Source organism: Budorcas taxicolor, chromosome 11, assembly GCF_023091745.1.
Source record: "Budorcas taxicolor isolate Tak-1 chromosome 11, Takin1.1, whole genome shotgun sequence".
NCBI lineage: Eukaryota > Metazoa > Chordata > Mammalia > Artiodactyla > Bovidae > Budorcas > Budorcas taxicolor.
This window is the reverse complement of record NC_068920.1, coordinates 165,186,184-165,208,018: the sequence shown is the minus strand read 5'-3', so window position 1 is coordinate 165,208,018 and position 21,835 is coordinate 165,186,184. Positions and strand designations below refer to the sequence as shown.

General features: G+C 68.6%; 1 protein-coding gene across 1 annotated transcript; it reads left to right on the top strand.

Moving 5' to 3' along the window:
- Window positions 1-1,692: 1,692 nt before the first annotated feature.
- Window positions 1,693-21,523, top strand: ABCA2 (ATP binding cassette subfamily A member 2). Its single transcript, XM_052649842.1, has 49 exons — window positions 1,693-1,758; window positions 5,211-5,304; window positions 5,551-5,553; window positions 6,297-6,408; window positions 6,535-6,698; window positions 6,944-7,071; window positions 7,202-7,288; window positions 7,564-7,782; window positions 8,100-8,467; window positions 8,673-8,832; window positions 9,666-9,794; window positions 9,884-10,051; window positions 10,119-10,215; window positions 10,384-10,557; window positions 10,658-10,760; window positions 10,839-10,953; window positions 11,066-11,256; window positions 11,483-11,633; window positions 11,709-11,913; window positions 12,030-12,194; window positions 12,283-12,463; window positions 12,536-12,748; window positions 12,831-13,027; window positions 13,108-13,290; window positions 13,445-13,629; window positions 14,058-14,178; window positions 14,421-14,657; window positions 14,737-14,943; window positions 15,165-15,267; window positions 15,366-15,661; window positions 15,732-15,945; window positions 16,036-16,141; window positions 16,239-16,350; window positions 16,423-16,483; window positions 16,564-16,738; window positions 16,874-16,989; window positions 17,075-17,222; window positions 17,326-17,449; window positions 17,564-17,696; window positions 17,812-17,929; window positions 18,432-18,610; window positions 18,688-18,829; window positions 18,907-19,041; window positions 19,341-19,444; window positions 19,524-19,616; window positions 19,815-19,917; window positions 19,990-20,127; window positions 20,202-20,408; window positions 20,841-21,523. Exons 1-49 carry the CDS (start codon window positions 1,693-1,695, stop codon window positions 20,874-20,876), a joined length of 7,266 nt encoding a protein of 2,421 aa, XP_052505802.1. The 3' UTR covers window positions 20,877-21,523.
- The last annotated feature ends 312 nt before the right edge of the window (window positions 21,524-21,835 follow it).

The following is a 21,835-nucleotide window of genomic DNA, read 5'->3' as shown; positions in this document are numbered from 1 at the left end:
GGCGGGGAGCAGAGGCCCAGCTCAGAAACGCGGCTGGGGGATGTGTACAAGGCGCCCTGGGACTTCATTCTCAGGCTGTGGGCATCCAGGGTGTGACGAGGCCTGGTTAGATGTGGGCACCCTGTCACTGGTGGCAGCGTGGGCATGGGGGAGCACCAGGTTCCTGCTGCACCAGGGGGTCCTGGTGTGCAGGGGAGGGGGGTGGGGGCTGGCGCTGAGCCTCTGGGTGGCGCTGCCAGGGCCCCAGGTGGGTGGGAGGCAGGTGGAAGCAGGAAGCTGCTGCCCTCCCCCTTGGCAGTGGCTTCCTGTCCTGACCTAGCCCCACGTTCTGATAGAGAAGGAAGTGTTCTCAGGCTGCGGGTGGAGGGAGGGGAGGAGGGGGGCAGGAGAGGGGGATGGATCCCCACCCCCTCCTGCCTGGCGCTCAGGTTAGAGCCTTCTCTGTGTAGCGCAGACTCAATACCACTTGGTTTGCCCCTCCCATTCACAAATTGGGAAACTGAGGTTAGGAGGAGCCCAGAGAAGCGCAAGGCATGACGCTTCTTGCATCAGGGGCGGGCCTGCCCTCTGCTGGCCTCCCTGGGAATGGGCCTCCCCACCAGGCTCAGCCCCCGCCAGGAGCTGCCCCAAGCCTGTGGGTGCACTGGCCCCAGAGACCCCATACAGAGGCCACAGTCACCTGCACCCACAGGGAGAGAAAGCAGCCCCTCACAGAGGGCGCAGCCTCAGCCTCCCCAGACACCAGCCTGCCTCGCCTGCACAGGGCGGTTCTCTGGGTCCCTTCTCCCCCTGGCTGAGCCCAGGGAGCTGCAGCCCCCACGGAGCCCAGCCAGGGCCGCCCTGCCACGTGGTCACCAAGTGGCTCATTCACAAGGAGCACAGGGAAGTCTTACAGGGGAAGGACAGCGGCCCTGCTGCCCTTCTCGCCCCCCAAGGTGCAGGTGAGGTTGCCCCCAGTCTGGCAGGAAAGCCAACTTTTTGAGCCTTTAGAGACATGCCCACCTGCACAGATAGGACCCGCATCCGAGGCTGCGCGCCCCCTCCCCAGGTATGGGTGACTCTCCCCCTCCAGCCCCCGAGTGCCCCGCGCGCTGGGATCTGGCTCTCAGGTTCAGATGAAATTCCTTGCATCGTCAGGCAGCCAGAGGTGGGGACCTGGTGAGGGGCGAGCAGCCCCCAGCATCCCCCGGGGGCCACGGGCCAGGGCCAGGGTCGACCTCGGAGCGCCTCTAAGGGAGGACTATTTCAGGGGGCCCGGGTGCTGCGCCTCGGCTCGGCGCCCCTGGGAGAAGAGCGCCCTGGGCGGGGGTCTCGGTGTACGTCTGGCCCTTGTGCGCACCACCTCAACGCCTAGCGGGAGGCGGGCAACCAGAAAGCCTCTCGTGGCGGGTCACAGCTCCGGGAACCGCCCAAACGCCGGTGGGCAGGCGACCCGGGTCGGGCGGCGTGCGGCGGGCACCCGCCGGCCCCTTTAAGCGGGGGCGGCGCGGGCGGGGGGCGGAGCCAGCGCCGAGCCGGTCCCGGAGGCTCGAGACCCCGCCCCGCGCGGGCGATGCCGAGCGGCGCGGCGGGCGGCCGGCGGCGCGGCGCGCAGAGGAGCGGGCGGCGGGGCGCGGCGGGCGGCGGGCGGCGGGCGGCGGGGCGCGCAGAGGAGCGGGCCGCGGCGCGGAGGCGGCGGAGCGCGGCCCCGCCATGGGCTTCCTGCACCAGCTGCAGCTGCTGCTCTGGAAGAACGTGACGCTGAAGCGCCGGAGCCCGGTGAGCGACCCCCCCTCGCCGCGGGCCGGCGGGAGCCGGAGGCTGCGCGCACCGGGGCCGGCGGCGCGCTCCCCGCGCGCACGTGCGGCGGCCCGGCCGGGCGCGCGCGGACCCCAGGCGGGCGGGGCGGCGGGTGGTCGCCCCTTCCACGCCTGCCCTCGCCCCGGCCTCCGGAGAGGGGGCTCGGCTGGACCCGGCCCGCCGCCCGCGTCCGCTGACAGTCGTGGAGCTCGGCTGAGTCACGGGGCGGGCGCCCTCCGCAACGCGCTCTCCCGGGCCAGCCTCAGGGCTGGAAGGTGGCCCGGGCCCCTGGGGGAGCGGGAGGCCCTGCTTCCCCCGGCAGAGGACCGGCTGGAGGTCTGGGTCCGGCTCAGAGGCGCTGCGGTCTCTGGGCCCAGCCCTGGCGCCCCTGCAGGGACCCTATCCCTCCTCCGGGCGCAGCCCTCTGTCCTTGGACAGGCGCCTCTCCTCGCGCACATCCACCGGCCCTCGCTCACGGGCTCGCGCCGCGTCCGCGCTGTGCCTGCCTCGGCCACCCAGGCCCTGCTGCACCCTTTTGTCCTTCGGGGCCCTCCTCCCTGAAGCGCTCCACTCTCCGCTCCCCAAACCCGGCCTCCCCCCCCCCCCCCACTGGGTCCTGTGACTACCATGCTCCCCAGCTCTCTGCCCTGTGCTTGAGGGTGCAGGGCACAGCAGCTGTCAGGGGCTGAAGCGCCAGTGAGGAGAGGGGCTGGGGTGGTATGGGTGTCATCACTGCCACTGCTCCAGCCTTGGGAAGGGCAGGGGCATCTGCTGGCCTGCCCAGCTGGCACCAGCCACATCGCAGCGAGGCCTGGGCAGCTCGGGTTCTTGACAGGACACGGGATTTTCCAGGATGGGGCTCAGGGCAGGTTGGGGTCTGGAGATGGAACCTGAGGTGGAGGCATCCTCTCGCCCCTCTGGAGTTGGGGGGCTCCTGTCCCACCTGGCCCCAGGGCCCCTTGAGCCGACCTGCTCCTGCCTGGGCCCCTCCCTGAGAGGGGTTTCAAAGTGCACAGTGGGAAACCCAGACCTGCAGATGGGCAGGGTAGCCGTCATCACCCTGGCCTGGCAGGATTCCCCTGGGCACCTGGCCCTGGCAGGGAGCCAGGCTTGTGTTCGCTCGCTGCCCGTGGCGCCCGGGGCTGGCTGGCGCTGGGCTCGGGGATCAGACCTGCAGCCTCTGGTGCTGCCTCCTGCGCTGCAGGGTTTGGGTCACCGGGGCCAGCAGGGCGGGGCCCTGGGGAGGGATTGAGACTGGACATGGGCATGCGTCGGTGTCAGCCCTCGAGTTCCTGGCAGGGAGGATGGGAGCTGGGAGCAAGGCTCCCGTGAGGGCCCCAGCATCTCCTGGGGACCCCAAGGCTCAGGGAAGTGGGCACCTGGCAAGCAGGGGGGAGCAGCCCCCGCATGTCAGGTTGGGCCTCCCCAGAGCCTTCCTTGCCCTGCCCCATGGTGCCCCCAGGGATGGCTGAGCTTGTGGAGGTCCTTGGCTGTGGCCACAGCACAGCAGGAATTCTTCCTCCAGGGTGGCTGAGGCCTCGCTGGGCTCACGCCGGGGGCTGGGGCAGGCTAGGTGGCGGGCACACTCCTCCACTTTTCTGGGAGGGTCTTGGGCGTCACAGTCGGCTCCCTGGACTTGGCCAGCAGAGGGTCTGCCTGCGTGCTGCACACCTCGGTGAGGGTGCATATGTGCCCTGGGGGAAGCCTGGTCTGGGGGGTCGGAACCAAGGATCTCTGTGCCCGGCTTGCTCCCTCTTCCCAAGCTTTGCGCCTCGGTTTCTCCATTTGTCGGTGTGGACCTCGGTCTGGATACCGGTCTGTCCTGGGGCTTCTGGCTGCTCCTGGTGGGGGGACCAGGTCCCTGGAGTCGGGGGCAGCGCCTCCGTCCTCAGGCCTCACCTGTTCTCTTCTGGACTCAGTGGGAGGGGCCTGGAGGGGACACACGGGGCCCTGGCCCGTCTCCAGGGACAGGGGTCTGACCGCCTTGTAGGCCGCTGGGTGGGGCACCCAGGTGGGGCTGACCCTGCACTGCCTGCCGTAACCAGATGCCCCTCTGGCCACCCGCCCGCCAAGCAGGCCTCCCTCCTCCCAGCAGCTCCTGTGTGGCCGTTGCTATAGCAATGAGGAGGCAGCGGGCCTGTTGCTGCAGTTACTCGCGGAGGTGCCCGGAGGCAGGGCGGGGGTGGGTGGGGCCGGCTCAGCGGCCGTGACCCCTGCCACTCGGTGTGCACACGGCAGGCACCTGTCCTGGTCCACATGCCTCCTGGTCTGGCCCCGGGCTGGCTGTTGGCTCAGGGTGGGGGTGGAGGCTGGCACGGGCTGGGGCGGGCGTGGGGCGCAGACACATGGCAGGGTGTTCCACACCACAGAGCCCTATTGTCAGCCCAGTAAACACAGCAGCATCTGGCCCCGCCCTGGGGGACCAGGGCTTGGGCCCTGGGCCAGAGAGAGCGCTGCTGGGTCAGCACTCTGAAGTCAGTTTGGGATGGGGGTGAGGCTGAAGGAACCTTGGTGCCTCTGCAGAAGCTTAGTAGGGGTAGGGGTCAGGACGTGCCCTCGGGTGGGCCAGGGGCCCCCAAAGAGCAGCCAGCCCAAGGTCCACCTCCCCCTTCCATTGTGCCCTCCCTGAGCCAGGAGGGGTGCAGGCGGGAATGGAGGGAAGTCTGGACCCCGAGCACTTCTTTACCGCTCCAGGCAGGTCCCAGCAGGGCTCACCTCGGTGCTCAGCCTGTAGCCGAGTTGCGCTGGGAACCCTGATCAGAGGCCCCAGGCAGGCAGGGCTGCGCCCACCCGAGCCACCTGGGGGGTGGGGTGGGCCAGGGCAGGAGGCACCTGCGTCTCAGGGTCGAGGGTGGCTGTCAGACCCCTGACCAGGTCTTCCCGGAGGCTCAGGGCCCAGGGGTACAGCCAGGCCCTCCCCCCACCCAGGCCTCACCTTCTTAGGCCTTTGCGGGGGTGGGGGGGGGGTGGAGATTGATGCCACTACAGCTGCAGGGAGGAGGGCTGACTCCGGGGACGGTCGGAGTCACAGCCCAGAGCAGACACTCCTGGATCCTCTGAGATCTTGCCCAGGCAGCCCTGCAGGCAGGCAAGGAGCTGGGCGGTGCGTGGGTCAGCATGGACCGCCCGCTGCCTGATTCGCCCTTGCCAGACTCCAGCGAGGTGCACCTGGACTGGGTGTGGGGACCCGGCTCGCTTGAACCAGAGAACGCTGACCCTCTCCCCTCAAAGAGGCTCCGGAAGGGAGGGGCTGCGATTTCCGTGGGCTCGGGGGGCCTGGGTGGACCTGTGGCCCATGGCAGGGCACGCAGGGTTCGGTGGGGCTGGGCTGGCCCTGGGAGGGGTGGGTGTCTGTCTGTGAGGGAGAGGAGGGTTTGGGTGTGTCCTGTCCAGCCCTGGGCAGGTGGCCTCACTCCGCCCGCCCTTTCCAGTGGGTCTTGGCCTTCGAGATCTTCATCCCGCTCGTCCTGTTTTTCATCCTGCTGGGGCTTCGGCAGAAGAAGCCCACCATCTCTGTGAAGGAAGGTGAGGGGCTCCTGGGGGCCCGGCTGGGAGGGGCGGGCAGGCGGCCCTCACGGCGTCGCGCACACTCGTCGGCGTGCACACAGCTGCTCCCGGCACAGGGGTGCCTGTCCCCCGGCGCGGTCCCACGCCCCGCGCCTGGCTGGGCTGGGGTGCCCGCGGCGCTGGGCCTCACTGTCTCCTCTGTTCTGTTCTGCCCCTCCTCCCCGCCCTGCATGGTTTCTGTCCTCCTCCCGGGCCTGCACACAGTCTGTAAGTGCGCGGTCCCCCCCCCGCCCCCCGGCTGGCCCGGGCATCCTCGGGAGCCCTGCGGGGCATCCTCGGGGGCCCTGCGGGGCATCCTCGGGGGCCCTGCGGGGCCTCCTGGTGAAGCTTGTGCCCTCCCCCGCCCCTCGCTTGCACTAACGGCGTCTCCTGGCCAGCTGGGTCCTGCAGGGCCCCTGCCTGCTGTCAGGAACAGCTGGCTTGGTGGGGTGGGGGTGGGGTGGTGGGAGGTCAAGGCTGGAGCCCCTGGACCTCAGTGGCTCCCCAGTCAGGCTCCCCGGTGTCATCCAGGGTGGGGTCGCCTGGCCCTGCTGTGCAGGGCTGCAGCACCTGGCCGCTGTCCACTCAGACCTAGTGGGCTCCTGCGTTCACTCTACTAACCAGCTGGCCAGAGAGGTCAGAGGTCACTGCCCAGTAGGGGCCCCCTGTGCTCCTGAACCCTGGGGGCAGTGCTGCCTCGTGTTCTTAGAGAAGCAGTCAGCGCTGGCCTTGTCTGGTGGAGGGAAGAGGGACGCTCTGGCAGTTGTGGGGAAGGGATGGTGAGATGCCCTTTGACCTCTGACCTGCCGGGGTCATCTGCACTAGAACAGTCAGCCGTCTGTTTCCCGTCTGCTGCCTGCAGCTGCTTTTCTTCCTGACTTTCTCTAAATCTCTCTTCTCGGCCTCTGTCTCTTCCCCTCCCCACCGACCGCGCCCCTCCCCGGCCCTGGGCCCTCTCGCCTGCCCCTCAGCCTTCTACACGGCGGCGCCCCTCACCTCCGCCGGCATCCTGCCGGTCATGCAGTCGCTGTGCCCCGACGGCCAGCGGGACGAGTTCGGCTTCCTTCAGTATGCCAACTCCACGTGAGTGCCCCGCCCCCGGCTGCCCCGCCCCCGGGCCTGGGCCCCGCCCCGCCCGGCTGCCCCGCCCCGCCCGGCTGCCCCGCCCTGGGCCTGGCGGCCTGCTGGTGACGGCCAGTGGTGCTTCAGGGTCACACAGCTGCTGGAGCGCCTCAACCGCGTGGTGGAGGAGGGCAACCTGTTTGACCCGGCGAGACCCAGCCTGGGCTCGGAGCTGGAGGCGCTGCGCCAGCACCTGGAGGCCCTCAGCGCCAGCCCGGACCCCTGGGACAGCCGCGCAGCCCGACCTGCAGGTGTGCCTGGGGGCGGAGCGGTGCCCGAGCCCGCGGTCAGCGGTCAGCGGGGTTTGAAGCCGGGCTCGGGCGCTTCCTGCCGCGGGCTCCACGCCCACACCCCCGCCCGGCGCTCACCAGGAGCCTGCTGCCCGTCACTGTGGCCAGCCACAGTGGGAGCTGCTGGGAGCTCAGCTCTGAGGCCCTTTGTGGCTCTCTGGCCCCGGGCAGGGCCGGCCTTCAGCCCTGTCCTTCTGCCTGTCCAGTGTCCTCCTTCTCTCTGGACTCGGTGGCCAGGGACCCGCGGGAGCTGTGGCGCTTCCTGACACAGAACCTGTCACTGCCCGATGGCGCGGCCCGGGCTCTGCTGGCTGCCCAGGTGGATCTGCCCGAGGTGAGGGCCGGGAGCCTCAGTGGGCACCTGCGTCTGCTCCTGGGAGCCCCCCGCCCTGGCCCTCCGCTGGCTCCCCTGGGGGTGCAGGGCTGGAGCCCCAGCAGCTGATCCATGACCCCCTCACGCTCAGGTCTATCGCCTGCTTTTTGGCCCTTCGCCTGGCTTGGACGGGGGTTCAGGGCCCCCCAGGAATCAGCAGCCCCTGTTCCAGATGGAGGTGAGGGGCACACGCTGCCTGCTTCTGGGTGGGTGAAGAGAGGCCTCCCATTGAGGGTGAGGGGGTCCCCAGGAGTTGGTGGTTGTCCCAGGGAGGCAGGGTGGGAATGCGTCTCTCTCCCGCCCCCTGCCCCCACTTGCTGTTGCAGGACCTGGGTGATCTCGGACCCGGCCCGCTGGGTGGGGCAGGGTGAGGCCCTGGGCCATGTGGGCCAGGCCTTTGGTATCCTCTTGGCTGAGGCTCCTTTCAGCCATTCCTCTGCACCCTGTCCCCAGGAGCTGCTGCTGGCCCCTGCCCTCCTGGAGCAGCTCACGTGCATGCCAGGCTCCAGGGAGCTGGGCCGGGTGCTCACTGTACCCCGGGGTCAGCAGACAGCGCTGCAGGGATACCGGGATGCGGTCTGCAGAGGGCAGGCTGCAGCACGTGCTCACCGTTTCGCGGGGCTGGCTGCTGAGCTCCGGAACCAACTAGATGCAGCCAAGATCGCCCAGCAGGTGAGGCCTGCCCGCCAGGCGGCCTGCAGCTCTGGCACCTGGGCGGGGGGTGGGGGTGTGCCAGGACTCCTCGGCGTCGCCGGGAGCGCCTGGGCCCGGGGCTCTGCCTGGCTGTCCTTGGGTCCCCTGCCTGGGCCTTCGATCCAGCCTGTCTCCCCGCCCCTAGTCAGCGCTCCTTGACCCCCAGGCTGCTCCCCTGCTTGCCTCCTGTGTCTCCTGCGGGTGTCCTCCCCGTTCCACGCTGACCTCAGCCTCCCGTGCAGAGCAGCCCCCAGACCCTGGGCCTGCGTCTGCCCACTCGCCCCGTTTCCCCTCAGCTGGGCCTGGACGCCCCCAGTGGCTCTGCTGCCCCACAGCAACCACCACCCCCACCGCGGCTGCAGGCGCTCCTGGAGGACCTGCTGGACGCCCAGAAGGTCCTGCGGGACGTGGACGTCCTCTCAGCCCTTGCCCTGCTGCTGCCTCAGGGCGCCTGCGCAGGCCGGGCTCCTGGGCCCGCAGCCAGTGGCCCTGGTGGGGTGGCCAACAGCACCGGGGCTGGGGCGGGCCCCAGCTCCAACAGCACGGCTGAGGAGGGGGCCCCGTCCGCTGCAGCCCCGGCCCCCTCGGACGCGCTGCAGGGCCAGTGCTCCGCTTTCGTGCAGCTCTGGGCCGGCCTGCAGCCCATCCTTTGTGGCAACAACCGGTAGGTGGGTGGCAGGGGCAGGGTGAGGAGGCCGGGGGTTGCTGGGCCTGCCCCCAGGCCTGGCTCTGATGCCCCCTCCCTGGTCCCGGTCCATGGACCCCTACTCCATGCCGACCGTTTGATGCCTGCACCCGCTTGGAAGCCCCGCGCGCACCCCTCCCTGCCGACGCCCCGTCCCACCTCGAGTCTCACCTGCTTGCCCCAGCACCATCGAGCCCGAGGCGCTGCGAAGGGGCAACATGAGCTCCCTGGGCTTCACGAGCAAGGAGCAGCGGAACCTGGGCCTCCTCGTGCACCTCATGACCAGCAACCCCAAGATCCTGTACGCGCCCGCGGGCTCTGAGGCAGACCGTGTCATCCTCAAGGTGTGCGCCTCAGGCTGCCCGTGTCCTCTGGGGCAGGAACTGAGGGAGCTGGGCAGAGGGTTCTGCAGGCTGGGGACGCCAGTGGTGGAGGGGGGCGGTGGCGGTTGGTAGAATTGGCACGAGAGGGGTGCAGCCCTGGCTTTTGAGAACTCCGGGGCTTGGCTCTCTGGGTGAGGGGACCTGGGAGCAAGTCCTAGGTGCAGGGGCACTTTGAAGGCTGCCTTGAGGATGCCCTGCCTGGCTGGTGTGGCAAAGGGTCCTGGCTGGCTGAGCACAGCCAGGGCTGGGCAGCACTGGTGAGGACAGAGGGGGGGCTGCAGGCAGAAACCCTCCAGAGCGTTGTCCGGGTGAGATTTGGGCAGGGCAGCTGCGTGGTTTGGGACCAGCTGAGAGCACGGTGTCCGTGGCCCTCCCAGGTTGCAGTCTGGAAGAAGTAGAAACCGGGGCTGGAGATGGCCCAGGAAGGGGAGGGGCTGTGGAGGGGGTCCCTAGGATGAGCATGGGGGGAGATGAGGGCCAAGTGTCAGGGCCACTGGGGACATATGTGGAGGGGTCCCACAAAGGGGCGGGGAAGACACCGCTGGTGGCAGGGAGTGGGGAGGCTGTGCTTTCCTGGGAGCCGGGCAGAGGGGGTCTCAGGGGAGGCGCTGAGCAGAGGCCTGGGAGGGAAGGCCTTGGAGCTTCCAGGGGCCATCTGGCCAGACCTAGATTGGTGGTTGGTGGGGACTGGCCAGTGGGTGGCCTCCAGCCAGGGAGCGAGGTCAGGAGTGAGAACCCCCCTTGCTGGCCGGGGTCCTTCCATGAGCCCCATGCTCTGCCCTCACGCTCTGCAGGCCAATGAGACCTTCGCCCTTGTCGGCAACGTGACTCACTATGCCCAGGTGTGGCTCAACATCTCAGCGGAGATCCGCGGCTACCTGGAGCAGGGAAGGCTGCAACAGCACCTGCGCTGGCTGCAGCAGGTGCTGGGGGGCTGGGCTGGGGTGGGTGTGGCAGGGGCCCACCTTGGCTAGCCCAGGCCACCCTCTGAACCGGTCTCCCCCTCCCCCAGTACGTGGCCGAGCTGCGGCAGCACCCGGAGGCCCTGAGCCTGTCTCCTGAGGAGCTGCCACCCGCCCTGCGCCAGGACAACTTCTCACTGCCCAACGGCTCGGTCCTCTTGCAGCAGCTGGACACCATCGACAATGCGGCCTGCGGCTGGATCCAGTTCATGTCCAAGGTGGGTGGGTAGGCCCCATGGGGTCCTGCGGGTGCCCAGGCCACCTCTCAGGACACTCCTCTCCTAGGTGAGTGTGGACATCTTCAAGGGTTTTCCAGATGAGGAGAGCATTGTCAACTACACCCTTAACCAGGCCTACCAGGATAATGTCACCGTATTCGCTAGTGAGCCAGCCCCCTGGGCAGGTCCCCAGCCCGGGTCCCCCGCCTCTCCCCTGCCCTAGACCTAGCCCACCGGCCGCGCCCCCACCCCTCGGCCCCGCCCTCCCTCTCCCTTCCTCGGCCCCGCCCCTCATCTCCCCTTCCTCTGCCCCGCCCCTCCTCCTGTCCCAGGTGTGATCTTCCAGACCCGCAAGGACGGTTCCTTGCCGCCCCACGTGCACTACAAGATCCGCCAGAATTCAAGCTTCACGGAGAAAACCAACGAGATCCGCCGGGCCTACTGGCGGCCGGGGCCCAACACCGGCGGCCGCTTCTACTTTCTATATGGCTTCGTTTGGATCCAGGGTGAGGGCCGACCCTGGGGCCGCGGCGGGGTGGGGGTGGGGGGCGGGGGGCGGGGCGCGGCCTCCGTGGACCACCATCCTCTTGCTCCTCCCACCCGCAGACATGATGGAGCGCGCCATCATCGACACCTTCGTGGGCCACGACGTGGTGGAGCCCGGCAACTACGTGCAGATGTTCCCTTACCCCTGCTACACGCGGGACGAGTGAGTGCAGACGGAGCGCTGGGCGAGCGCTGGGCGCCGGGTCCGCGGCCTCCGCCTCACGCCCCTCCCTCCCCCCAGCTTTCTGTTTGTCATCGAGCACATGATGCCGCTCTGCATGGTGATCTCCTGGGTCTACTCTGTGGCCATGACCATTCAGCACATCGTGGCGGAGAAGGAGCACCGGCTGAAGGAGGTGGGGGGGGGGAAGAGGGGAGGGAGGAGGGGGAAGAGGGGAGGGGTGGAGGCGGAGGAGGGGGCGATGGAGACAGGTGAGAGGTGGAGAGGAGTGCCCTGCCGCCCCACAGGTGATGAAGACCATGGGCCTGAACAACGCGGTGCACTGGGTGGCCTGGTTCATCACGGGCTGCGTGCAGCTCTCCATCTCGGTGACGGCGCTGACCGCCATACTCAAGTACGGCCAGGTCCTTGCCCACAGCCACGTGCTCATCATCTGGCTCTTCCTGGCTGTCTACGCTGTGGCCACCATCATGTTCTGGTGAGTGCTGTGTGGCAGCAGCAGGCTGGAGGGCGGGCTTGCCTCGAGCAGGGAGCCAGGCCTTGGGTGTGGCTGACGGCCCGTGGCCCTGCCTGCCCCCAGCTTCTTGGTGTCCATGCTGTACTCCAAGGCCAAGCTGGCCTCTCGGGCTGGAGGGCGGGCTTGCCTCGAGCAGGGACCCAGGCCTCGGGTGTGGCTGACGGCCCGTGGCCCTGCCTGCCCCCAGCTTCTTGGTGTCCGTGCTGTACTCCAAGGCCAAGCTGGCCTCGGCCTGCGGCGGCATCATCTACTTCCTGAGCTACGTGCCGTACATGTACGTGGCTATCCGCGAGGAGGTGGCCCACGACAAGATCACCGCCTTTGAGAAGTGCATCGCGGTGAGGGTCGTGCGGGCGGCCCAGGCCTGGGGGTGTCCGGCCTCCCTTCCTGCACTGACACTGCTGTCTCCTCAGTCCCTGATGTCCACGACAGCCTTCGGCCTGGGCTCCAAGTACTTCGCTCTGTACGAGGTAGCGGGCGTGGGCATTCAGTGGCACACGTTCAGCCAGTCTCCCGTGGAAGGGGATGACTTCAACCTGCTCTTGGCTGTCACCATGCTGATGGTGGACGCGGTTGTCTATGGGGTGCTCACGTGGTACATTGAGGCTGTGCACCCAGGTACCGAGCCCTTTGGAGGGGAGGGGAACAGGAGAAGGGGGCTGTCTCTAGGGGGACACATGGCCTGGGGGGGTCGGTGACCCCAGGCCCTGAGTCAGCCTCCCCTCTCCCCATAGGCATGTACGGGCTGCCCAGGCCCTGGTACTTCCCACTGCAGAAATCCTACTGGCTGGGCAGCGGGCGGACGGAGGCATGGGAGTGGAACTGGCCGTGGGCTCGCGCCCCCCGCCTCAGCGTCATGGAGGAGGATCAAGCCTGCGCCATGGAGAGCCGGCGCTCGGGTGAGTGGACACCAGGGTGGGGACTGGGGCAGTTGCTGACTTTGAGGGGCTGAAGACATCCTTGGTGCTGACTTTGGCCCCGGTGCAGAGGAGACCCGGGGCATGGAGGAGGAACCCACCCACCTGCCGCTGGTGGTCTGCGTGGACAAGCTCACCAAAGTCTATAAGAACGACAAGAAGCTGGCTTTGAACAAGCTGAGCCTCAACCTCTATGAGAACCAGGTCGTGTCCTTCCTGGGCCACAACGGGGCTGGCAAGACCACCACCATGTGCGTGTCGGGGGTGGGTGGCAGGGAGGGCTCCCTTCAGGAGGTGGGGCCGTGACCTTACCTGTCTACCAGGTCTATCCTCACCGGCCTTTTCCCACCTACGTCGGGCTCGGCCACCATCTACGGGCACGACATCCGCACAGAGATGGACGAGATCCGCAAGAACCTGGGCATGTGTCCCCAGCACAATGTGCTCTTCGACCGGCTCACGGTGGAGGAGCACCTCTGGTTCTACTCGAGGCTCAAGAGCATGGCCCAGGAGGAGATCCGCAAGGAGATGGACAAGTGGGTGGGGGTTGGGCGGGACCCGAGACTGCCGGCAGCAGCACCACCCCACCCCCGCAGCTCACCTCCCATCTGCCCTCAGGATGATCGAGGACCTGGAGCTCTCCAACAAACGGCACTCACTGGTGCAGACGCTGTCCGGCGGCATGAAGCGCAAGCTCTCGGTGGCCATCGCCTTCGTGGGCGGCTCCCGGGCCATCATCCTAGATGAGCCCACGGCCGGCGTGGACCCCTATGCGCGCCGCGCCATCTGGGACCTGATCCTGAAGTACAAGCCGGGTGAGCGGCTGCTGAGGGTGGGGAGAGCAGCCCCCTGCCCAGCCCCACCTGGCCGCCCCTCTGACCCCCGTCTCCCCCAGGCCGCACGATCCTCCTGTCCACCCACCACATGGACGAGGCTGACCTGCTTGGGGACCGCATTGCCATCATCTCCCACGGGAAGCTCAAGTGCTGCGGCTCGCCTCTCTTCCTCAAGGGCGCCTACGGGGACGGCTACCGCCTCACGTTGGTCAAGCGGCCTGCTGAGCCAGGGGGCCCCCAAGGTCTGTGCGGAAGCCACCTGCCCCAGACTCCTCCTCAAGACCAGTGAGGTTGAGGGGCTGGGCTCTCACCGTTGCCCAGTGGGCCCAGGATGCTAGCTGGGCCTGGCCCACCCTCTCCCCCAGCCCCTGAGTGAAGCCCTCCCTACCCTCCCAGAGCCAGGGCTGACAGCCAGCCCCCCAGGTCCGGCCCAGCTGAGCAGCTGTTCCGAGTCCCAGGTTTCCCAGTTCATCCGCAAACATGTGGCCTCCTGCCTGCTGGTCTCCGACACCAGCACCGAGCTCTCCTACATCCTGCCCAGCGAGGCAGCCAAGAAGGGGGCCTTTGAGCGCCTCTTTCAGGTGTGTGAGTCTGGGCTGGGCTGATGGAGGAGGTGGGGTTGAGGTCTGTAAGAAGTGGGGGAGGCGGAGGAGGTGTGTTCAGCAGAAGAGGCGGGCCTGGGCTCAGGGGTGGGGCCAGCAGGGGGCGGGACTGGTGGAGGAAGCAGGACTGGGCTCGGGGGGCAGGGTCACTGGATGGGCGGAGCCACTGGAGGGGGCGGGGGTGGGACGGGCCAGTAGAGGAGGAAGGTCTGGTGGAGGAGGCAGGACTGGGCTCGGGGGCGGGGCCAGCGGAGGGGGCGGGCCTGCTGGAGGAGGCAGGACTGGTCTCTGGGACTGGGGCAGAACTGGGGCGGGGCCAGTAGAGGAGGCGGGGCTGCCCAAGAGGTGGGCACCGCCTGCCCTGCAGCCACCCCCTGTGAGGTGGGCCTCACGCAGCTCTTCCACAGCACCTGGAGCACAGTCTGGATGCACTGCACCTGAGCAGCTTTGGGCTGATGGACACGACACTGGAGGAAGTGTTCCTTAAGGTGTCGGAGGAGGACCAGTCGCTGGAGAACAGTGAGGCAGGTGAGACTCCAGAGCTGCTGATCAGCTCTGCCCCCATCCCCTGGTTCCGCCAGCTCTGAGCGTGAGCCTAGGGTTGTCACTCTTACCCTGTCTCTGGGGGCCAAGGGTTTTAGGTGGGAACAGGGAGCCAGGAGGCCCCAGGGTCAGGCTGGGCCTGGTGCCTGGGGTGGGTGGGTGAGTGTGAAGGCCTGCAGGTGAAGGCTGCCCTGAGCCCCCACGCGTCTCCCCTGGCCCCTCTGCAGATGTGAAAGAGTCCAGGAAAGATGTGTTACCAGGGGCTGCGGACCCGGTATCCGGGGAAGGTCCTGCCAGCAACCTGGCACGGTGTGCGGAGCTGGCCCAGTCACAGGCGTCGCTGCAGTCTGTATCCTCGGTGGGCTCTGCCCGTGGTGATGAGGGGGCCGGATACACCGATGTCTACAGCGACTACCGCCCTCTCTGTGACAACTTGCAGGACCCTGACAATGTCAGCTTGCAAGGTGGGGGCTGTGGGATACAGCTAGGAAGGTCCCTGGAGGGTGGAGCGGGGCCCATGCTCAGCTCCTGCCTCCTGTGCAGAGGCAGAGGCGGAGACCCTCACGCGGGTTGGCCAGGGCAGCCGCAAGCTGGAGGGCTGGTGGCTGAAGGTGCGCCAGTTCCACGGGCTCCTGGTGAAGCGCTTCCACTGTGCCCGGCGCAACTCCAAGGCACTGTCCTCTCAGATCCTGCTCCCCGCCTTCTTCGTCTGCGTGGCTATGACCGTGGCGCTGTCTGTCCCAGAGATCGGTAAGGCTGCCTGGCCAGGCACCCGGACATCCACCTGCTTGGGAGCCATGTGGGGGGTGCCCTGGGCATGGTAGCTGAGGCTGGTGGGCACACTCTGGGGTTCCTTTGGGGTGCAGACTCCAAGCTTGGGACCCCTGTGGGTACTAGGAAGAGGGGACCTGGGCCGTGAGGGGCTGGCAGGCTGTAGGAACTTGCTCAGGCTTCTCCGTGTTTCCCGCCAGGCGACCTGCCCCCGCTGGTCCTGTCCCCCTCTCAGTACCACAACTACACGCAGCCCCGTGGCAACTTCATTCCCTATGCCAACGAGGAACGCCGGGAATACCGGTGAGCCGGCAGCGGGTCCGCCGTGGGGGGCGGGGGCTAGTGCAGGGGCTGGGGGAGCTGACCTGACCCCCACCTGGACTTGCTCTTTACTTTCTCAGCTTGCGACTGTCCCCCGATGCCGGGCCCCAGCAGCTGGTGGGCACCTTCAGGCTGCCATCGGGTGTGGGAGCCACCTGTGTGCTCAAGTCTCCGGCCAACGGCTCGCTGGGGCCCACGCTGAACCTGAGCAGCGGTGAGTCGCGCCTGCTGGCCGCACGGTTCTTCGACAGCATGTGCTTGGAGTCCTTCACCCAGGGGCTGCCGCTGTCCAACTTCGTGCCGCCCCCACCCTCGCCCGCCCCGTCCGACTCCCCTGTGACCCTGGATGAGGACCTGCTGCCCACCTCCGGGTCAGGTACTGGCTAGTGGAGCCGCCTGGGGCTCGGGAAAGTGGGGGCCAGGCTGACTGTGCGCTCTGCCTGCAGAGAACTGGACCTCGGCGCCCTCCCTTCCACACCTGGTGCGGGAGCCCGTCCGCTGTACCTGTTCTGGGCAGGGCACTGGCTTCTCCTGCCCGGGCAGTGTGGGTGGGCACCCACCCCAGATGCGGGTGGTCACGGGTGACATTCTGACTGACATCACGGGCCACAATGTCTCCGAGTACCTGCTCTTCACCTCTGACCGCTTCCGGCTGCACCGGTGAGCAGAGGGGAGGGGTGCGCCGGCCATGGATGGGGAGCGGACCCCCATTGCCCGCCCGGCCTCACGGGTGGTCGGCTTGCCACCCAGGTACGGGGCCATCACCTTTGGCAACGTCCAGAAGTCCATCCCAGCCTCGTTTGGGGCCCAGGCCCCGGCTATGGTGCGGAGGATTGCAGTACGCAGGGCTGCCCAGGTGAGCCCCGCTCAGCCCTGGGCCCGGCCGCGTCCCGCCCTCGCCCAAGGTCTGCAGGGACAACAGGCTCTGGGGGTCTCTCTGTGTTCCCCCGCAGGTTTTCTACAACAACAAGGGCTACCACAGCATGCCCACCTACCTCAACAGCCTCAACAACGCCATCCTGCGTGCCAACCTGCCCAAGAGCAAGGGCAACCCTGCGGCCTATGGTGGGTGAGCGGGGCAGGGTGGGGTGGGCCTGCAGGGGCAGAGCAGGTCCTGAGGCTGCCCCTGTGCTGCAGGCATCACTGTCACCAACCACCCGATGAACAAGACGAGTGCCAGCCTCTCTCTGGATTACCTGTAGGTGTGGGCGGGGGTCGGGGCGGGGCGCTGCTGCGGGACCGCGTGCCGGCCAGGGCTGAGGGCCTCCTTGCCCGCAGGCTGCAGGGCACCGACGTAGTCATCGCCATCTTCATCATCGTGGCCATGTCCTTCGTGCCGGCCAGCTTCGTGGTCTTTCTGGTGGCCGAGAAGTCCACCAAGGCCAAGCACCTGCAGTTTGTCAGCGGCTGCAACCCCGTCATCTACTGGCTGGCCAACTACGTGTGGGACATGGTGTGCCCCCAGACCCCCGGCCCTCCCCCGTGCCCCCGCCCCTCGCTGGGCCCCCCGTCCTGCCCTCGGGACCCTTGCCCCTGTCCCCAGGCCGCTCCACCTCTGGCCCCTCACCTGCCACACCTGCTCCGATAGCTCAACTACCTGGTCCCGGCCACCTGCTGCGTCCTCATCCTGTTCGTGTTCGACCTGCCGGCCTACACTTCCCCCACCAACTTCCCGGCTGTGCTCTCCCTGTTCCTGCTCTACGGGTAAGGTGGCGATGGCGGGGGCGCGGGGCGGGGTGGGGTGCAGGGGGCGGGCGGCTCAGTGACGCCGCCTGGCTGCTGCCCGCAGGTGGTCCATCACACCCATCATGTACCCGGCCTCCTTCTGGTTCGAGGTCCCCAGCTCGGCCTATGTGTTTCTCATTGTCATCAACCTCTTCATCGGCATCACTGCCACCGTGGCCACCTTCCTGCTGCAGCTCTTTGAGCATGACAAGGTGGGCCGGGGTGGCGGGGTGGGGGATGGCAGGGCAGGGCTGAGGCTGGACACCTGAGGTGCCGTGACACCTCCCCCCGCCCCCCCCGGCCGTGACCCTCCAGGACCTGAAGGTTGTCAACAGTTACCTGAAGAGCTGCTTCCTCATCTTCCCCAACTACAACCTGGGCCACGGGCTGATGGAGATGGCGTACAACGAGTACCTCAACGAGTACTACGCCAAGATCGGTGAGGTTGCGGGGCGGATGGCGCGGCCCCTGGGTCGGGGGGCCTAGGCGGGCTCCAGGCCTCGGGGTGAGCGGGTGCTCCCGAGGCCCCGGCCCTGAGCCAGCTGCCCCACAGGCCAGGTTGACAAGATGAAGTCTCCTTTTGAGTGGGACATCGTCACCAGGGGCCTGGTGGCCATGACCGTCGAGGGCTTTGTGGGCTTCCTCCTGACCATCATGTGTCAGTACAACTTTCTGCGGCAGCCGCAGTGAGTGCCACGGCCCTGCGGGTGGGGACGGGGCTGGGCGCTGCCCTCTGGCGTGGCCCCGGCGCTCGGGCACCAGGCGGCGTCAGCCACGCGCTAACCCCACCCCGCCCCCCAGGCGCATGCCCGTGTCCACGAAGCCCGTGGAGGACGACGTGGACGTGGCCAGCGAGCGGCAGCGAGTGCTCAGGGGAGATGCAGACAACGACATGGTCAAAATCGAGAACCTGACCAAGGTGGGCCCCGGGCGGCTGGGGGCGGGGCCGGGGCGGGGCCGGGGCGGCTGGGGGCGGGGCGGGGGCGGATGGGGGCGGGGGCAGGGGCGGATGGGGGCGGGGGCAGGGGCGGATGGGGGCGGGGCAGGGGGCGGGCATGGGGGGCTCCTGGCCGGGGGGCGGGGCCCAGGGTAAGCAGGGAGGGGGGCCTGGCTGGGGAGGCGGGGCCTGGCTGGGGAGGCGGGGCCTGGCGGCGGGGGGGCGGGGGGCGGGGCCTGGGGCAGGCGGGGGCGGGGCCTGGGGCAGGCGGGGGGCCTGGCCGGGGGCGGGGCGGGGCCTGGCCGGGGGAGGGGCCTGGGTAGGCTGGGGGCAGGGCCGGGGGGCGGGCGGCGGGGGGCGGGGGGCGGGGGGCGGGGGGCGGGCGGCGGGGGGCGGGCGGCGGGGGGCGGGCGGCGGGGGGGGGGGGGGTGCCCAGTGGGAGCTCACAGGGCCTGCTAAGCAGCCGCCCTCTCACCTCCGACAGGTGTACAAATCGCGGAAGATTGGTCGCATCCTGGCCGTGGACCGCCTGTGCCTGGGCGTGCGTCCTGGCGAGTGCTTCGGCCTCCTGGGCGTCAACGGCGCGGGGAAGACCAGCACCTTCAAGATGCTGACAGGAGACGAGAGCACGACGGGGGGCGAGGCCTTCGTCAACGGGCACAGGTGCGGGCAGGCGGGCGGGCGCCTGGGCGGGCAGGCCGGCGGCCGCGGCCCCGGTGCTGATGGCACTGTGTCCCCAGCGTGCTCAAGGAGCTCCTCCAGGTGCAGCAGAGCCTGGGCTACTGCCCGCAATTCGACGCCCTGTTCGACGAGCTCACGGCCCGCGAGCACCTGCAGCTGTACACAAGGCTCCGGGGCATCCCCTGGAAGGACGAGGCGCGGGTGAGGGTCGCCCGGCGGGGGAGGCGGCCGGCGTGGTGGTGTGGAGGGGGGCCCCCTGACGTTCCCGTCACTCCCAGGTGGTGAAGTGGGCCCTGGAGAAGCTGGAGCTGACCAAGTATGCCGACAAGCCTGCCGGCACCTACAGTGGAGGGAACAAGCGGAAGCTGTCAACAGCCATCGCCCTCATCGGGTACCCAGCCTTCATCTTTCTGGTGAGCCCAGGGGTGGCACTGGGGGGAGGATGGGGGATGGCGAGGATGGGGGGGGATGGAGGATGACGTGGGTTGGGGAGGATGGGGATGGGATGGGGAAGATGGGTGATGGGGGAGGACGGGGATGGGGTGGGGTGGGGGTCAGGTACCCCAACCTTCATCTTCCTGGTGACTGGCCGTAAGGGTGGGATGAGGGTCAGTACCCCATCTTTGTGTTCTTGGTGAGCCTGGTGGGAAGCAGCTGCTGGGGCCAGCCGGGGTAGACGGGGTATAACAGCTGAGCCTGGCACTACCCCCAGGACGAGCCTACCACAGGCATGGACCCCAAGGCTCGGCGCTTCCTCTGGAACCTCATCTTGGACCTCATCAAGACGGGGCGCTCGGTGGTGCTGACTTCACACAGGTCTGCCCCTGCCCCCACCTGCCCCGCGCCCCCCCACAAGCCCCTCCACTCCGTGCCAGCCTGTGGGTCTCGCCCGCAGCATGGAGGAGTGTGAGGCGCTGTGCACGCGGCTGGCCATCATGGTGAACGGACGTCTGCGCTGTCTGGGCAGTATCCAGCATCTGAAGAACCGGTAAGCCCCGGCAGCGGAGGGCCTGGGGGGAAGGGGCACAGGGGGGCAAGGGAGGGGGCAGGGGGCCTGGGTGGGGAGGGGCACAAGGGGCGGGGTCCCATGGGGGCGGCCGAGGTCACAGGGGGCGGGGTGTCCACGGGGACAGGCCGAGACTGGGCCCCTCTGCTGGCTGGGTGTGGCCATGAGCCTGTCCTGCAGGTTTGGGGATGGTTACATGATCACGGTGAGGACCAAGAGCAGCCAGAACGTGAAGGACGTGGTGCGGTTCTTCAACAGGAACTTCCCGGAGGCCATCCTCAAGGTGGGCAAGGCCTGGGAGGTGGGGGGGGAAGGGGGCACCGCCCGAGCAGCCTCTGACCTCTGCGCCCCCCAGGAGCGGCACCACACGAAGGTGCAGTACCAGCTCAAGTCCGCGCACATCTCGCTGGCGCAGGTGTTCAGCAAAATGGAGCAGGTGGTGGGCGTGCTGGGCGTCGAGGACTACTCGGTCAGCCAGACCACCCTGGACAACGTGAGTGCCCCGGGCTGGGGCCGCCCTCCCCCCTGGGCCGGCCCCCCGCCCACGCCCCTGCTCCCGCCCACCAGGTGTTCGTGAACTTCGCCAAGAAGCAGAGCGACAACCTGGAGCAGCAGGAAACGGAGCCCCCCTCGGGCCTGCAGTCCCCGCTGGGCCGCCTGCTCAGCCTGTTCCGGCCGCGGCCTCCCCCCACTGAGCTGCGGGCGCTAGTGGCCGACGAGCCCGAGGACCTGGACACGGAGGATGAGGGCCTCATCAGCTTCGAGGAGGAGCGGGTGAGCCAGGGGCTCGGGTCAGGGCCGCGGGCTGGCCAGGGGGCCGGGCTCGGGGCGGGGCGGGGGCCTGGCTCGGGAGGGGGGCGGGGTGGGGCGGGGCCTTGGGCCCCACTGTTCTGAGCCGGGCTCACCTGATACTCGGGAGTAGTGTGGATCTTGGAGGCCCCGGCGCAGTCAGGGGAGACAGACCACAGCGACCTCCTAGCACCTTGGAAACGGAGGGCGTTTTGGAGCCAGGCAGAGCTGAGGTGGGCGGAGCAGAGCCTGGGAACAGCAGCCACAGCCACCGGCCTGGCAGGGGCACACCACCCGGGAGCCCTGCACGCACCGAGCGGGAGCTCGGGGCGGACAGAGGCAGGAGGGCCAGCGAGAGGGCCGGCCTGGGCCGGGGGCGGACTCACACAGCCCAGCCAGCCTGTTGCTGTCCACCAGGCGCAGCTCTCCTTCAACACGGACACGCTCTGCTGACCGCCGGAGCTGGGTCGAGGTTTCGCAGTGGGAACAGAAGTCAGGCGGTGGCTGAGGTCCCACGTGTGCCCCCACCCTTCCCCGCGCCCACCTGCCAGGCCCTGGAATGGGCGGTGGGACCAAGGGCTTCATCCTCCTCCAGCCCTGCCCCCTCGGCCGCCGCACCGCCCTCCCCTCGTTGTGCCAAAGGCTGGCCCAGCCCCGGGCTGCGTACACCCTCACCCTGCTCTGCCTTAAAGCCTTGCGGTCTGGCTGGCCCCTGGCCTCTGCCCTTGCCTAGCTCTGCCCACCACTCCCAGGGCCACGGGGTGCCCCGGGCTGCCAGGACCGCCCAAACTCTCCTGGCGGGACCTGGCCTCCCCATGGGCTGAGCTCTTACACCCAGTTTGGATGGTGGCTGCTGCCGGCTTTGGGCTGAGGTGAGGGGTGGGTTCGGCCCCACCCAAAGCGCCTATTTATTTTGCTTTAGGATAAGGCTCCCTCACCCTGGCTTCCCGCAGGGAGGCTGCCAGGGGTGGTGGGCCGGGAAGCAGGAACGGAGACGCTGGCCCCACCGGCCAGGTGAGGGGCCTGACCCCCCTCCCTACCCCTCCTGCTGGCATTGCCCTCCCCCCAGCTTGGCCCCCTGCCCTCCCACCTGGGAGCCAGACCTGTACATAGCGCACAGATGTTTGTTTTAAATAAACAGAAAAGTCCATGCAAGCCCGTGTGCGTGGGGTGGGGTGTGGGGTGAAGGGGACCCACTGGATGCCAGGACACAGCGCCTGCCCGCAGGCACTGGCCTCTAGTTGGGGGAAGGAGATGGGGTCAACCTGGAGGAGGGGCCGGGCTCCTCTCCCCTCACTGGCCCTTCTAAACAGAGCTGTTAAAGTGCTGCTGGAAAGGGCCCGCAGGCAGGAGCTCAAGAGAGAAGAGTTTCCACCAGAGATGAGGCCCCGCAGGGGCCCTGAAGGGGAAGG

Bases quoted from the DNA above. Each gene is read 5' to 3' on its own strand.
- ABCA2 (XM_052649842.1), top strand. From the start codon at position 1,693: ATGGGCTTCCTGCACCAGCTGCAGCTGCTGCTCTGGAAGAACGTGACG. The intron at 17,697-17,811 runs GTGAGTGCCACG...CCCGCCCCCCAG, and splicing joins AACTTTCTGCGGCAGCCGCA to GCGCATGCCCGTGTCCACGA. The intron at 20,128-20,201 runs GTGAGTGCCCCG...CCCGCCCACCAG, and splicing joins GCCAGACCACCCTGGACAAC to GTGTTCGTGAACTTCGCCAA.